Source organism: Phoxinus phoxinus (genome assembly GCF_949152265.1).
Source record: "Phoxinus phoxinus genome assembly, chromosome: 14".
NCBI classification, from domain to species: Eukaryota; Metazoa; Chordata; class Actinopteri; order Cypriniformes; family Leuciscidae; genus Phoxinus; species Phoxinus phoxinus.
Window position 1 is genome coordinate 13,434,526 of NC_136889.1, and position 17,844 is coordinate 13,452,369.

At 36.5% G+C, this 17,844-nt stretch overlaps 2 protein-coding genes across 2 annotated transcripts in view; both read left to right on the plus strand.

The window, feature by feature from the left end:
- sf3b5 (splicing factor 3b, subunit 5) overlaps nt 1–17,844 on the plus strand; it is a 40,728-nt gene that overhangs the window by 17,182 nt on the left and 5,702 nt on the right. The gene's annotated exons all lie outside the window — the stretch shown is intronic.
- On the plus strand, nt 671–17,295 carry oprm1 (opioid receptor, mu 1). Its single transcript, XM_079636030.1, has 3 exons — nt 671–1,198; nt 14,677–15,038; nt 15,821–17,295. The coding sequence occupies exons 1-3, from the start codon at nt 942–944 to the stop codon at nt 16,351–16,353; spliced, it is 1,152 nt and encodes a 383-aa protein (XP_079492156.1). The 5' UTR covers nt 671–941; the 3' UTR covers nt 16,354–17,295.

Genomic DNA, 17,844 nt, shown 5'->3' on the forward strand with positions numbered 1-17,844 from the left:
ATGGTCAGTTTACTTGTGAAAGTAAATATGCCACATACCTTAAATCTTGGCATCAAAAAAGCAAATAAACATTTCCCTTAATTTTGCCCTAGAAAACAACATAAGCCAAATCAATATAATCAATTTAGTGAAAAATATGGGCAACACGGATGTGAGGAGACTAAGTGTTGTTATGATATTTAAATCTATAATTATAATTATATACCTATAGGTGATAAATAATTACAATACAGGTATATTTCAATATAGTTTTGTCAATGTTCCATGCTGAAGATAACACAAATAATTCTGAAGCCTCTACTGTTGCCATGGTTACTACATATTTTCTGTTTATCTCCATGTGAAAATTTGAGCTTTGTTTAACTTTTACTTTATACTTTTGAGGTTACTAAAATAAAACCCCCGTTGAATGGAATATACTCATAAAAGAATATGTATTTTTAGGACCTCAACCATTTGTTTTCACTTCCTTTTTTATACTTAAAGCCTAATTCAAACTCTCCTATAATTCGCCTGGCATTAAGCCGCAAACCAAGCTGGAGAAGCAGATGCAAAAGAGCGATTGTAAATTCACACAGCTTCACCGATGAGCAAGTGAAGTGCTGGAATCACTGGAAAGACTGCTGAAAAGCCTCTAGTCATGTGCATATATATGTGACGTCATTTTGTTGAATAAAATGCGAATACGCGCTATGAGCGACGCTCGATACAATTTCACGAGGGTAATGTAAGAACAGCGGTGATAGATTTAACATAGAGTCATAAACAAAAGGGACTGTTAGGTAGCCTAGACTTGCAGCAGCAGACTGCCTCCGTAGAACGGTTGAGAGTTGAGACTCCGAGCATTTTGAAGTCGGACAGGTATCGATATCAAAGAACGTGACTGATAGACCGCGCGCGCGTGAAGAACTTGGGCGAATCTCACCCGTACAGCATTTGCCATGGAAACCGCTGGCAACATTTCGGACTTTCTCTATGCGCCTTCTAACCAAGCGATGTCGAATAGCAGCATATTCTGCCAAAACTTCAGCAACAGCTCCAATCTCGTGAACATGAACAGCTCCAGATGTGACAGGACGGCTGAGATGGACAAAAGCGCAACTCCTGTTATAGTGGCGATCATCATCACTACGTTATATTCTATAGTGTGTGTGTTGGGACTAGTGGGCAACGTCCTCGTCATGTATGTTATTATAAGGTAAGAGATGACATGTAGGTAAATTGCTTTACCTGTTGCCGATGCACAAAAACATCTGACTTCACCTGAATAGCACATTTAAGGGATAAATTGCTTTAAAAAAACTAGATTTCTTATTGATTTCACAGAGAACCTGTTGAAAGAGATGGTAATAGTGTTTTCCGGCCATTAGAGTCGTAAACGGCACGTTCATTGCATTAGCCTACATTACAGAAACAACTGCCTGTTATGTCGATATCAGTCATTCAGTCAATAATATCTTGCCGAAGTTCATGTTTTATATCAAATATGCGTGGTTCTCATTTGTAAAATATATATGTTTCTCAGCTCAGCACTAGCATGCTATTTCATATCTGATGAAACAGATCATTGAGTGCGTTCGCGTTTCAGCGAGAGAACAACACATTTCGTGTCATTCACATTGAGTTGGCACTTAATATTGTGAAGTAGCTACTCGTACTTTTCTATCACGTGTATTAAGTAACGTTCATTATTTTTATGTAGAAGAACAAGCAAATGGAACAAAACTGGGCGGATGCTTCACATGAATAATCCATTAAAATGCAGCAGAAAGTGAATGTCTTTGATATAGATAGATAGATAGATAGATAGATAGATAGATAGATAGATAGATAGATAGATAGATAGATAGATAGATAGATAGATGCCCATGCTGTTTCCCGATACATGCACCTATTCACGTAAACTGCTAAGAGGATTCAGAACTGGTTTCTGTGACTTGCCTCATCTAACCAGATACATGGCAAACACATCTGACCTGCTCTTATAAACCTAGGATCACGTATTGGGCATAAGGGAAGGATGCAATCAATGCAGTAATTAAACAGATAGTGGATGAATTTCAATGAGAAGGGTGAGGGCTTGTTTGTCTTAGAGAATTTTGATTAAATAGGTGGCACTGTATTTCAGATCATGCACACATTAACTACTTAATTCAGAGATGCTGTGTCTAAGACGTTGAATACAACTTGTATATCATTCTTAAACAGAATAATATTTGGTCAACAGATATATGAGGCATATGGAGCATAAAGACATACAGGAATCGATCGATTTGCTTTTAATTGCTAAAGCATTGACCCCTGTGTAAGGTCACCTAATTTCCTTTGCTTTGTGAAGCCTCAGTGCTTTCCGAGAGTTTATGAGCAACCAGTCAGAGTTTTAGAGGCAGCTGCCTGGGAAGCAAAAGAAAGATATAGCTCAGTAGGTGCAATCTACTTCTTTGAGTAATGAGCCGATTACAGTCATGGATTGGTTTATTGACCCCATCATGTGGTAATAAAATCAGCCTTGGGAGAAATAAAAAATATTGAGTAATGACATTGTAAGTCGATTTAAAGCAAGGTGCAGCAGGTTTACTCTCACGCAGAAATCTAAAGACCTTAAGAACGGGTCTAGCACTTTTCTTTAATAGGATAATCACCCAAATTCACCCAAATATTAAGAAATGTACTAATCTGCATGTTGTTCTAAACATAGAAAATATTTTGAAAAACTGTTTCTGACCATTCACTGAAAGTCAGTTGAGTCCAAAACAGCACTGGATCCAACTAAGTTTTATTCTGTGTGGGAGGGAAACACTTTTATAAAATATATAGGCTACAGTATATATTTTGTGTTCCACAAAGAAAAATCATACATGTACACATTTGTAATGACACGTGATTGAGCAAATGATGACAGAATTGTTATGTTTTGGGCTGAACTATCCCTTTAAGTTGGCATGAAACAGAAGTCACTCCAAACTTGTCACATATTTATGCTTTGTCAGGAGGACCCTTTGGCGTCACTTTTTAAGGCACTTTTTTTTTTTGCTTCATTTTCGACGTGTCGTGCAGGGTACTCAATGGCCTTCAGTTGTTGCATCAGATGCATTTGTTTCTTTGCATTTGTAATAGAAGAAATCATTTTATAAATATGTATATTTGTATAGATGTTTTAGAGCCCCTAACTCCACTCCTACCCTAAACCTACCCTCTTCTCAACAATATAAAAGTGTAACAGGAAATTATATATATAGTTAGGCTACAGGTATTTATTGCAAAAACTGATTTACATTTTTTTTATAAAATACTACAAAAAACTCTTATTTCAATCCAAGATATCTTTATATGAAAAACAGAGTAGAACTTACGCTTTCTTCACATAGTTAAAAATTGGACATGAAGTCATATTTACCACTTGGAAGCTCTGGGATAATTCTGATATCCAAGTTCCTAGTTGGGCGTTTATATGTTAGTCAATAAATGGGACGCTAAATATGATTTTGAAATTGACACTATTTACTTTGTTAGTGCACATTACTATAGTCTTGTGGTGAACAATTAACCCGAGCAAGTTAATACACTGAAAAAAAGTGTTGTCGTGATAAACTTTAATCAAAATCAATGGAATGGCGTTCCCTCTCTTATGACATGCAGTTTGACGGCTTGTGCTGAATATCCTTATCCACTCAACTGCAAGCGTCAGTTTGCTACGCGCAAGAGATGGAGAGGAGGAAATACATCACAACACTGAAGTAAAGTCAGTTGCAATTTCCAGTTTACACAGACTTTAAAAAGATTTTCCCAATAGGCAAGAATAAACCCGGAGTCCTCCATGATTCCTGTTCTTTTCGACAACAAAGCAACTGAATGCTATGAGCTCGTAATCACAACTTCAGAAGTGGGAATTTGGACATTTCCAGTAGAATGTGAAGGCAGCATTAAGGTTTTAGTCGCTGAAAATGATCCCGCTCCGTGAATGCATGCACAACCCTGAAAGTTAAAAAGTGACGCTGTGGGGTCCTGACAAAGCATCAATATGTGACGAGTTGGAAGTGAGAATGTATTGATAAGTGTTCCGGCTTCTTGTACAAGAAACTTAATTGGGACGGGACTTGATTTTGTCCATCAAGAATTGATTGGATCATTGGATGGTTGTGGTTTACTATTGATCTCATGTGAGTGACAGGTTTCCCCGCCCTCACCCCAGTAAACACATCATCAGAGAAGAGAAGAAATGTTGTTGCAAGAGGAAGGGGAAGTCGTTTAGATTACAGATTACAAGGACATATGAAAAAATACAAAAAATGTATGTGCATGGATAAATCATTTATAATACATACTGCAATGTTCTAAAAAAAAACAATCAAGAATTGTCAATTTTGATTTCATGGTGACTTTAAAGTCGGCATGAAACCGAAGTTATGAATGTCTTTTCTTCCCTTTTGTTACGTATATCCGAGTGAAACGGGTTCTTGAACAAGAAAAACTGTCTTGATTTTGTCCATTGTGAATTGGATGGTTGTGGTTTGCTATTGCTGTGATCTCATGTGAGTGACGGGTTGTCCCGCCCTCATGCCGAAAAGCACGTCAGAGAATTTTGATTTCATGGTGACATTAAGGTTCCAAACTGAGGTTTTGTCCATGGAATGAAAAGTGGTGCTTGTAGTTGTAAACAAAATGAAATACAAAAAAATATGAGGCAAAACCAACCCCCTTTACACTACAGCACTCATTTAAGTTTTTCTCTTTTTTTCTCTCTCTTATTTATAATTTCCACTTGGAATTACCTTGATGCAAACCATAGATATGATATTCATTAGGAAAACTTTGTCTTTTAAATTGTTTGTTTTTCCTGTGGTCTCAAAATGATATAAATAAAAAATGGTATGTACTCCTGGCTGTAAAAATGTGTTCTAAAACAGTCTGCTTAACATTTTAACTTGCGTCTCCATTTCTTGACAATGTGAAAATGTAACCTTTTCCAGAAACCTTTTTTAACGCATTGCATTTTGTTTGAAACTGTTGAGCATCCAGTGTTCATGCATTCTTGCAAGTGATAAACAGTCACAGCTGTGCGGAAAATTAGTTTCAAGTGCTGAGAGAGGGTAAATGCTGCGAGTTCACATAACATAAGCTTCTTGTTGTGATGGAGAAGCTTATGCGATTGTTTACAACATTTCGGCTCTGGCAATAACCGCATCCTTTACATGTGTCCTGCAGCTAGAAACAAATGAGAAATAAATGGAAAACATTCATCAATTTTATTTCTGTAGGCAGAAGGATACTTGAATGAAAGTAAACATTTGTACATATCAATTAATTTTGGATTAGTTTCTCATACACATCTTGAGAAAAGGTTGTTCTTGTTTTTACTACTGTTCCACAGGAAAGTACACAAGAGATAAGGCAAAAAAAAAAAAGAATCAATACTGACCACAGTTTCTCTCATTTGTTTTATTTAGCAAAAGCTTGCTGATATCCCTCCCTTATCTCTGCATTTTTTCCCCTTGATTTGTGCCAAATGAACCTCAAACATTCAATTATTATGATAAAAGTAAAAATCACATTGCATTCGGCATTACAGAGACAATCAAAAGAGGGGTTATTTAGTTTATACTGAGCTCTAACTTGACTGATTAATGTCTTTAGGTTTCAGACAGCTTTACTCAATGCAGCCCCGGCTTTTTGCTCCCTTTTCACTTTATATCGCATTTTGAACCCGTCTTCAGAATGTTCAGGTAAATATACCCATGATGTATACTGAGCTAACAAAAGGTACAGTAGCCACAAATGTCTATTGATCCTTGTGCAATCCTAATGGTTCTTATGATCCATTATATAATTTGTGGAAAAAGAGCTCCTGTCTAGAAGGAAATTGTTTCGAGAGGTTGTATTCAACCCACTCCCAGTAATGTTTTTGCCAACAAAAAAAGAAGAGAGAAACAATACAAAACAGTATATATTTGTATTTTTCTTTTCTATTTCCCCTCTGGTCTTGTTTATATCTTAGATTGAATAAATAGGTGCTTCTAAGGCCTACTCCTGGTCGATTGAATCACAAGTGGACGATGCTAAATGCAGGTGTAAATGGGGTCTAAAACGTTTTGAGCTTGTCCACTTTTGACCACATCACAGTCACCCTCGGCACTACACTTCCCATCATCCTCCCTGGCTCACACCTGATCACACTCCTCTATCACCCACACCTGAAAACCATCATCCTCATTATCACACCCTATATCTTCAGTCACTTTCCTCTCCTTCAGGGTTTGGTCTCGTCTATGCTCAATGACATACAGGCTACTCGACTGAATACTTGCCTTTCCTCACCATCTACACAGAAACTCCACGTCAATCTACAGCTAGCTAAGTCACCATCTACAATCTTCAGTCACCATCCACTCACTATCACCTGGTTCCCGCTCTTTGTCTCCTATGCTTTTCAATAAAGCAGTTTTACATTACCATATTTCTGTTCCCATCTGTGTGTGTTACACAGAGGTAGTTGAAAAGAGTTAGATCAGATTGCTTTAGGAGGGTCTATGGGCGGGTAAATGTATGGACTTTTTCAGATATTTCGATATAGATGAAATAAGCTCACACAATTTACATTATGAACACGACCAGAGAAAACAGAAAATCATTACCAAGAGCAGTTGCTTTTGTTTCTGTTCTGATAGCCACAAGACCATGCCGAGTGAGTGTTAGAAATTAGGAATGATGATGGATCATTGTGCTTGGTACATTTTTCATCTTCAAACCAAACTTGGGTATCTGGTTTGTATCTTTATATCTGTCTGGCTAGAGCACTTTCCATTATGTTTACGCGTTAGGTCAGAGTAGGCGGTCTTTTGTGGCTGTTCGAACGCTTTTGACCACATGGACGTCTACATTACGAAAGTAAACTGGGTCAAATACGATTTCAACTCTGGATGTGGTCGAAAGTGGACAAGCTCAAAACGTTTTAGAACCGGTTACCTACATTTAGTATTGTCCACTTGTGATCTGATCGACCAAAATATATTTTAATACCAGGTTAGTAGTGTAGACGCTCATGTGTTTGAATGTGTTCAAACAGCCACAAAAGACCTCTCTCAGCCTACTGACTTAATGCGTAAACATTATAGGAAGAGCGCTAGCCAGAGGGGATTTAACTTCGTCGTCTGAAGACTGAAAGTTTAGATTGAAGATGAAAAACGTACCAAGCACAATGTTCGCTCTCTGTATGCTATTCCTTCGTCTCTGGGCATGTTCATATGTAAATTGCGCACGCTTATTTCGTCCATTAGATTGAAAGATCTGAAAAAATAATGGTTATTTTTAGGTTATTATTGTGCAACCATAAAAGAACATCTAGAACATTGTAGGGTGGTTATTTTTAAATAACCTTAAAACAACTTATACAGAACATTCTATAATGGTGGTTATTCTGCGATCATAAAATAACTTGCAAGGTGGTTATTTTTGCCCATAGTTACTTTGCTTTCCCCATATTATATTTAAGCTAATAGGGTTAAGCGTATTTGGCTTACTGTCCGCAGTGGAGGGGCTCGAGGAAGCAGCTTCAAATCAAGCTTAGATATACCCCCCAGTGGGATTATTTATGCTTGGATGAGTATGGTAGCAAGATGCTAATGTTGGTGGAGGTGGAGGGATGCCAAAGAAGCTGATGCCAGAGCAAGGTGAGTGGCTGCGTGGAAGATAATATGGTTTCACTCCACCCGAAATTATCTGCGCAATATGGGTTCACTCCACCTGAAATTATCTGCGTGAAAGATAATATGGGTTCACTCCACCCAAAATTACGTTGTGAACTTCACTTCGTTTGACTACCTGACTTATATTGGTTTGTCGATCTCTTAATTAAATCCATACGTATAATTAATAGCCTATAGATGTGAGAGTAAATATGATTTCGGATAGATTTGAAGAGAACATGATAGGTTATGTTAATCGAGAATGTTTTTGTTTATGGACCAAAAGAAGCAGATCCCGCTAAACTGCACAACTAGGGAAACGTTATAATAATGTTAGACCAACGTTAGGGAAATGTTAAAGTAATGTTAGAATATCGTTATACAAACCAAAAACTAACATTCTATTCCCGTTAAGTGAACTTTCCCGGCTAACCAAAAACAAACCTTAAAAGAAGAATGTTCTGGGAACCAGAAATTGTTACCTGCTAAACTTGTGTGTCTCTCCCTCGTCTACTTCTGATCCGGTCGACCAAACCATCTTCATACAAGTATTCAGGGTATATAAGTAGGCCTATATTCTAAGTATATAATATATGTAAACAGGGTCTAAAATTGGCAGAAGATATTGATGAATGAAATTCCTACAAATGGATATGCAATAAAGTCAGCCGCGTCCACGCCTTTTCATCACTGATTTTTCCCTTCATGTCTTTAGTAAATCCTGGCAATAGTTTGTAACGCTAAAACAGGATTTGTGCTACATGCCGCAAAGTCGCAAACTGTTAATAAATGCCACTATGTCTTATGCCACTATGTCTTATGTTTGGCTATTAGTTTGTACTATTACTGTCAATAATCTACAAAGTGCAGTCAGTGTTCGCAAAACACAGACTCAATGTGGAACGGATGTTCACAGGAGGATATAGAGCTCTGTTGACCAATCATGCGTGACGTTGGAATGGAACTGTTGTGTTGTGTGAATGGACTAAATGAGAATATTTTTAGGGATGCAAGAGACAGACCAAACTGCTCTGCACTGCAGAATCATTGAAAGAACATTATTCGGTGTCAGATAAAACCGCAGTGCTTGCCTTGGCTGATATGGTGGAAATGAATAATAATGGCTTGGTTAGAGAAATGTTTTACATTTTTTACTTCTAATTCGATGTCTTTGGCATTGTCATGTTTTATCAGGGTTATTTTTTGTCTTTTAATACTCGCATCACTGGTTTTGCCACCTAAAGGGCAAGTGCAGGTGGACAGTAGCAACATATATAGTAGCCTAAATGAAAATTGTTGTTCAAAGCCCAAACAGATTCCTGGAGACATTTCAGCATCTCAGAGCTATAGATTGACTTTTTGTCAATACCCTTATCATTTTTACCTGACATGAACCTGACAGAGAAAGACTGCACTTGACATCCACCTAATTGGCATAGAAACATAAGGACAAGCTGACTGGTTGTTGTTGGGACTCCAGCTGCTGGACTGGACAGCAGCCTTGCAACCGTGCCTTAGGTAGACCGTGTCTGACATTCTAAATGTAAACGTCACCTTTGATGAGTTTTAAATCAGCATAGGCAATTCATGCATGACTCCCTCAGATTAGTTTGGTTACATTATCATATTTTCCTCAGCCATTCTGGAGGCTTTGAAATCAGAAGCGCGTCATGAAAAAAGAGAAAAGAAGCTTTTGAGTGATTCATCTGTTTCTATCCCATTTTCTTCTTTTCTTGCTTTTAAAGATGAAAATGTTTGCTGGTGCTCATTTTAAAATCTTGTCATTTGGATTGACAGCTGTGTATGATGCATTTGATGCATGCAAATGATGCATTTTTTTTTCATATACATTCTATCAAATCAAATAACCAGTGATAACCAACACGTAATTTCAAAGCTTTGAATATTTTGAGTCATCGTCCTTTTTTTGTGATGCAAAATTTCCTTATGTTAATTATTTTACTGCAACATCTAATTCATGTACACCATAAAGTTCATTTGTTCCAAGTGTTTCCTTAATGTAATTTAACATATCATTATGTCCATATCTATGAGCAGATTGCACATAGGTAGATGGTATAAGAAATCTGCACATGTTCTGGTGTTCCCTAGCAACAAGCAAGTCCTTGGTTTTTTCACAACAAAATCTGATTTGCCTGGTTACTACACTCTTCCTTCAAGTTCCTTGTCTTCAACAATAGTCATTTACGGTACAAATGCATTGTCTTTGAAATGACGGTTAATGTTAATCTATTATGGATTGTCATCATACAAATTTAACAGTATTGTTTAAAGACATGACCCTCAGTTTTAAACGGTATCCTTTAAAAATGAAGCCTTTCATTATGAAGAAAATGTAAGAGATGCAAAAATTAATTTAAACAAATAAATGTTTGAATGTTAATTTAAATAAATAAACTTCTGTTGATAAGATTTAATGTTTTTAATACAAGTCTCTTATGCTCACCATGGGCTGCATTTATTTGATCGAAAATATAGTAAAGACAGTAATATTGTGAAATATTATTACAATTTAAAGGGCATCATTTTGATTTTAATATATTTCTAAATGTAAATTATTCCTGTGACGACAACGTTTAATTTTCAGCATCATTACTCCAATCTTCAGTGTCACGTGATCCTTTAGAAATCATTCATGCTGGTTTGCTGCTCACGAAACATTTAATATTATTATCAGTGTTGAAAACAGCTTAATATTTTAAGATATTATAGGAAACCGTGATACATTTACTTCAGGATTTAGATATTCTTTGAATAGAAAGTTCAAAAGAACAGCCTAATGTGAGTGAAATGGCGCTATTATGGTTTGTCTTCATACAATTTTGAGAGTAATAGCCTATTCTTTATTTAACATTACGACATGACTCTGACTTTTAAACAGGATTCTTTAAAAGATTTTTCTTTAAAAGTAATTTATGGAAATAACATTGAGAATACAACCGTAACAGAAGAAAATATTCTCACCATCGATGCCTGAAGGTGCACAAGCAGGGTATTTAAAAGCCCTATTTTCACAAGATGTTTTCCCCATTTTCACCTGTCATGTTTCATCATTGAGCACTAGTTTTTTCTTTCTACATGCCAGAGGCAAAGAAAAAATAATTATACTCAGAAATTTTAAATCGGCTCAGCTTCACTCAAGCAAATTGACAAAGACCACCTTCTAAACGACACACATTACATTAATGTTTTAACTTTTGAATAGAGACAGCTCTCTGTAGAAAACATGTCAACTAGAAGACATGTGTCTGTCTTCATCTCGGAGTTAGCAGGTCGATGTCCATTCTGAACTTATGGACTCTGCTCTAAGCTGTTGGTTGACAGTCCTAATTCCTTCCATAAGCAATACTGCACACCTTCCTCTAGGTTAATCAGAGGTCTTGGTTGCTAGGCATGTTGTCCGAAATGCATTTATTCTCTTGGTAAACTTCCCATGGTTGATTTACAAAGCTTCAGTGAGGACATAGATGTACTGTAATCTTGCTGTAAAAACACTGCTCACCAGCATCCAAAACACAACATATACTGTATGCTGCTAACCATCAGTGTTGATTCAGCGAGGAAGATAAATACATTTTTAATGTGCTTGCCTTCCAGTACGTGATGTTCACAACACAGAAGAGCAGCTCCTCCACTCAGTGAAAAGACTCAAAGGTTTGGCATTTCACCTCTGAAGTCTTTAATGTGGAGTACAGAGGAGCAGTGCGTCCCTGAGATGCCCTCATAATTAGTCAGCGCCTTGTGGGGAAAATAAACGGTGTGACCATTTGTCTGATGCAAAGAGCCCTTGGATGACAAACAAATCATTAGTAATGGCTGCTGGCCTAAACCCTTACATGAGACTTCTAGTTAGTGATGAATGAATCAGTCCACCTCACTGTGGGGAAGGGTGTTGTGTCTAGGCATTTTCACAAATGCTTTACAGCTGTCGAAACATAAAAATAAAAATAAAGAATTGTTTTCAATGCTTTTTTAAATTTTATTTTCATTTTATCTGTTACAGAGAATGTCATGATCAGGGTTGGGTGTAATGCAATACAAAGTACTCACTGTACCTTTTTTTTTTTTTTTTTTTCCTTGAAAAATAATGGGGATTACTCTTAATTTTGCTGTAATTTAATTAGTTACATCTGATATAATTACTGTACACTCTAAAAAATGCTGGGTTGTTTCAACCCATGTTTGGGTCAAATATGGACAAACCCAAAAGTTGATTTACTTTTTTTTTTTGGTCACACTTTAGATCAGGGGTCCAGTTCTCACTGTTAACTACGACTTTTGCCTCAAACTCCTTATTACTGATTATTAATATATAATGAAGTTCAGTTTAGGTATTGAAAATGATTAAGGGATGTAGAATTATGTTCAAGCAGAAGAAAGGCATTATTATGTGCTTTATAAGTACTGATAAACAGCCAATTTCCTAGGAATATGCATGCTAATAAGCAACTAGTTAATAGACAAACCCAACCATTTGGTAACACTTTAGGTTAGGGTCCAGTTCTCACTGTTTGCCCCAAACATGGGTTGAAACATCCCGCAGCATTTTTTAGAGTGTACAGACTATAAAACAATTCTATATAAAAAAAATATTTAACATCAAAATGTAATGTCTACTGGTAAAAATGTTAATGTTTATAATGTAACCTTCACCCTTTAAATACTTTAACCAGTTCAAGAATAATTTATGCGATTTTATATTATTTATTTGAAATAATTAAAAGAGCTTCATGTCTGCTGGTGTTCAGCTGGTTCGAGGTTGATATGGGATTTGGAAAGTAATTAGTAATGAGTAATGCAATACCTTTTTTTTTTAGACCGAGTAATTAGTAGTAATCTAATTACACTGTTGAGATGTAGCTAATAAATAACTTTTTAGAGTAACTTACCCAACACTGGTCGTGATGGCCTTTTTACAATTCAATTTAACAATTAAAATAAGATAAAAGTTGCAAAAAATTATTTAGAAAAATAAATGTGAACATTAATTTAAATAAATACACTTTCGTTCAAAAGTTTGGGGTCCGTAAGATATTTAATGCTTTTGAAAAAAGTATCTTATGCCCACCAAGGCTGCGTTTATTTGATCCAAATACAGTTAAAAACAGTAATATTTTTAAATATTATTACGGTTTAAAATAAATTACTTATAATTTATTATAATTTACACCAAGAAACATTTCTTATTATTATCACTGTTGAAAAACGTCTTTTTTTTTTGGAAACCATACAGGTTTTTTTTTTTTTTTTTTTTAATAAGCTTAGCCTGTCCTTATTCATGTTTTCTTCAGTTTGGCCTGTGACAGCCAGCTAAGCGGAACTGCAGTTGCTGTGTTTTTTGCAGATGTCGTTTTGTCCACACACACACTGGCCATATTTCTATAGCTGACTGTATATATTTGGGTGTACTAGACTGTGTCCTGACTTATGTATATTTCTGTAGAAGTCAAACATTGGATCTCTGACAACCATAATCGTTTTTACAGGGATGGTAGTTTACATAGTGTAAATGCTCTTAATTTATCATCTCTGCTGCTATTGCAATACATCAGAAATTGTGTATCTTCATAGTCCAGATTGCCGCATGACTCATCTTGTTTATTATCTTTCCCAGAAGAACGGTAAGGAACAAAGTCTTTAAAGTATGTTTTTCTTTCATCTGGATGTAGCGTTTACTACAAAAGAATACCAGCTGTATAAGTATCTCTAAATAAAAGTCCCCAGCATTCCCAGGAATTTTCTTAAATGCAGTTTTTAAAGTTAAAGGAATGAACCAGATAGATCTGCAATATCTTGATAAAGTAAGGATGTGATTTGATGTACAGTCTCAGAACGCCCCATTACGGAAGGGACAGAGGCCTTAAGATAGAAAAGAGGTGCTAAATATCAATATATTTCATGGAAAATGAGCCGCTAAATATCAATATATTTCATGGAAATGAGCCAAGTATCCATTAATTATGCATTATTCACAAAAAGCTAATGTATTTAGATTGATGCAGGCAACCACTTTGCACTCAGTTTTATTATTCTAGACTAAATTATTGTTTAAATCAATATCTTATTTTTTCAGCGATTGAAAGATCCCCCCTGTTTCTCTATCATTCATGGGGTTCTCTATCAGACAATAGCATGAAAATTACCTTCCATTTTCCACACCAAAAGTATCTTTCCAATTCATCACAAAATGTGCAACTCAGTTAAGGCTCAAATGCCTTGTGTAACTATAGCTTCCTGTGATGTATGCAAACCATTCTTTCATGCTACTCCAACACTGGTATTATGAAAGTCAAGCTGGGATTACGTCTATGATCAGTAGGGTTTAACATTTCTTTTTGCGATAAAATCGAAATCATAGTGTCTTCCAGAAAGAACAAAATATCTATCCATCCATCTCTTTTGAAATAATTTTATTATTTTTTATTATTTGACAGTTCCTAAACTTCAGGTTTAAATCATCTCTTTTTGTAATTGTACTTTTCCATTTGTCTGCCCGTGTTTTACAAGAGGACTTTGGATTACTTATCCTGTTAAAATTTAACCTGTGTATTTCTGAATAGACGTGTATATGATGCAATACATAAAACAACATTGCCGTAAATCTCTACACCTCAGCACATATTCCTATTTTTAAATTGGATTTTAAAAAAGTGCTGAAAAGCTGGTAAAATATGTCTGAAACATTACTGCAGTGGTATTGTGGAGAGTGCATTTGCATAATGGTGTAGATAATGGTGGTTATCTGGCCTCTTAAATTAACATTTCAATGAAGGTCACAGTTGCATTAGAAGATGCACATGGTACCGTACTTAATGGCTTGAAGCACAATGTGCATTGTAACTGAAATCATAATATATATATAATATAATATGGGGAAAGGGGTGTTTTTTCAAGTCCGTTTCTATAGTACCTTCACATACCCATTACTCGCCCTGTTCAAACTGGTTTTCCGATCTATTTTTATCTATTGCAGATACACCAAAATGAAAACTGCGACCAACATCTACATCTTCAATCTTGCTTTAGCAGATGCCTTGGCAACAAGCACTCTGCCCTTCCAGAGTGTGAACTACCTGATGGGTACATGGCCTTTTGGAGACGTGCTGTGCAAGATTGTGATGTCCATTGATTACTACAACATGTTCACCAGTATCTTTACCCTCACCACTATGAGTGTCGACCGCTACATCGCTGTTTGCCACCCAGTTAAAGCCCTGGACTTCCGAACCCCCAGAAACGCCAAGATTGTCAACGTGTGTAACTGGATCCTTTCTTCTGCCATCGGTCTCCCTGTCATGGTCATGGCCTCCACCACTATTGAGTACCACGGCAGTTGTATGTTTACCACCACATTCTCTTATGTACACTCAATGTAAAGTAAGAAGAAATATCTTCTTCTGTTTTCCACAGAAGCAAGAAAGTTACACAGGTTTAGGAAGACATATGGGTGAATTGATAATAGAATTATTTTCATTTTGTGGTGAACTAAGCCATTATCTGTTTTTATTCCTCTTCTAGGCCAATTACAATGATAAACATTTAATCATTTTTATATTTTGAAATTAACTATCGCCTTTTAACTAGCTTCCACAAAGTGACAGATGATCACTGTTATGAACATTTCTAAATCAAAAAAGAACCATTACCAATTGGTCATGAAAATTTCATTAGACAGTTTAGTTTTGTTGTATAAATTAATAATGGTATTCTATAAAACAATAATAATCATATTTCGAAAAAAACTAAAACTAACATACAGAACCGTTTTTTATATTCTGTCCGCAAGACCTGTTGCGCACCACAAGGAGGGAACCACTGCATTCACCCGGTTCTTAGCTTAATCTTCTCTTGATGCATTAAGACAGTTTTCTCAATACTGGAAATGTTCAGTTTTGTTTCTGTGTTGACACAAATTTTGCAGACATGAGAGAAGTGAGGCAGAACATTTTAGATTGTCACTTCTAGACATTTAGGTGAGAAAATCATAATATCTCTGACGCTCCCTAAACAATGCCTTGAGGAAATAATGACTAGTGGTTTAACTGTCATCTTTGCAAATGAATTGATTTTCACATGTCTCACTGTTATTGTACTGAGGTATATTCTTATTTTCACAGCGTTTGCGGTCATTGACTGCACTTTGCTCTTTCCCCACCCTTCCTGGTACTGGGAGAACCTCCTGAAGATCTGCGTCTTCATCTTTGCCTTCATCATGCCCGTCCTCATCATCACCGTCTGTTACGGCTTGATGATCCTCCGCCTGAAGAGCGTGCGCATGTTGTCTGGCTCTAAGGAGAAGGACCGCAACCTACGGCGCATCACCCGTATGGTCCTGGTGGTGGTGGCGGTTTTCATCGTTTGCTGGACGCCGATCCACATCTTTGTGATCCTCAAGGCACTGGTGACCATTCCCAGCTCACTCCTGCAGACCGTCACCTGGCATTTCTGCATCGCTCTCGGCTACACCAACAGCTGCCTCAATCCGGTGCTCTACGCCTTCCTGGATGAGAACTTCAAGCGTTGTTTCAGGGAGTTCTGTATTTCCAGTCCCTCCGTGCTGGACCTGCAGAACTCCACGCGCACCAGGAACCCCCAGCGTGAGGGCCAGTCCAGTGGCAACACGGTTGACAGGACAAATCAGCAGGTATGACTAGTCCTGGAGATGTCATCACTGGAGTCCCACTGCCAACCCAGTGTTGACATGAGCTCGGAGGTCACGCAGGTCACCACAGGTGTCTAACACCCTCATCTATAGGAGTTGCCGTAGGTTGATCCTCTTTATGCATCTAGCTAGGCCTCCCCTAAAGAGCTGTTTTACAATTTTGGTATAGAGAAAGACTGTTAAAGTAGATATCAGTGTGAAACTTTATATAAATACTATATTATTGACCCCAAATTACCCCGATAAGCTGAGCTTATTTGACTATCTGTGATGTTCACAGTCATGCATCTGATGTATCTGTTAGATTGGTCCAGTATTCAAGAAGTGTATATATAAATATGTATATATCTTATAGTTGCCTTTTAAGTCCCCTTTAACATTTAAATGTTAATCATTATTTTATAAGTGATAACATTGCTTTATTTGTAGAAAGAAGAAAAAAGTATGTATTCACTTGTGCTCACAGAAAATGTAAATTATGTAAGATATTTGTCAAAATGTTCAGCATTCAGTGTCTTTCCCTTGAATCATATTGCAATTTTAACCTGCTTTCATGGACAACAAAGCAATTTGGTTAAGCTGTCTTATTCAATTATGTTCCTTTGGAGTGATTGAAGTGAATCATCAAATAACTGCTGGAAGTGACGTGCGCACTGTTTCTCTGATTTACCATGGACTTCATAGAAAAGCCGAACACAATAAGAAACGCCTCTTGCTACAATGCATAATTTTCATGCTTTGGTGACAAATGTATTGTGCTTGTACGCTGATGCAAATCGCTTGTACTAATGTAAATGTCCAATGTAATTGTCTGATTGTCACTCACATTTAAGACCTTCTGTCTGCAAATGTTTGATGCTGTAAAATAGTGTGCTGGTGTTTCTGTACGTTTTTATATATGCAGCATTATAAATAAACAATTCACAACAGAATATGTGTTTTTAGTGAGAACTGAATATTTAGATTTGATTTGAAAGTTATGCGACTGCTTTGTGATACTAATGTGCTTAGAGTCAGTCACGATTTGTTGTGGCTCTGAAAAAGTTTAACGCCTTAAGGTCCATTCAGAGCTTTTTAAATGTTCTTTGATCTGACCTTTAACAGCGAATGTGAACAACTTTTTGTTAAAAAAAATGTCTAAAAGTTCAGTCACGTTTACCATTGTTTGGTAAATCCAGTCAATTCAATAGGAATCCACACGATCTGGAATCTGACATTGACCAACAAAAAGCTATTTGGTTTGAAAGTGACTGTGTGAGCTGTGCTTCATACATTACACTATTGAAAATAGACCTTTGTTGCCTGCAAAGTTTTGTCGAAATGACTGAGCCTTATATCATAACAGCACATTTTTGAGTTACTCAACTTTTCAGTTACAGTATTGTTTTTTTTTTTCTTTTGAATCAAAATCTCTTTGGATGAACATATTCCATTTAACAGAACTCTTTTTAGTACAAGAAAGAGAGAACTCTTTGAAAA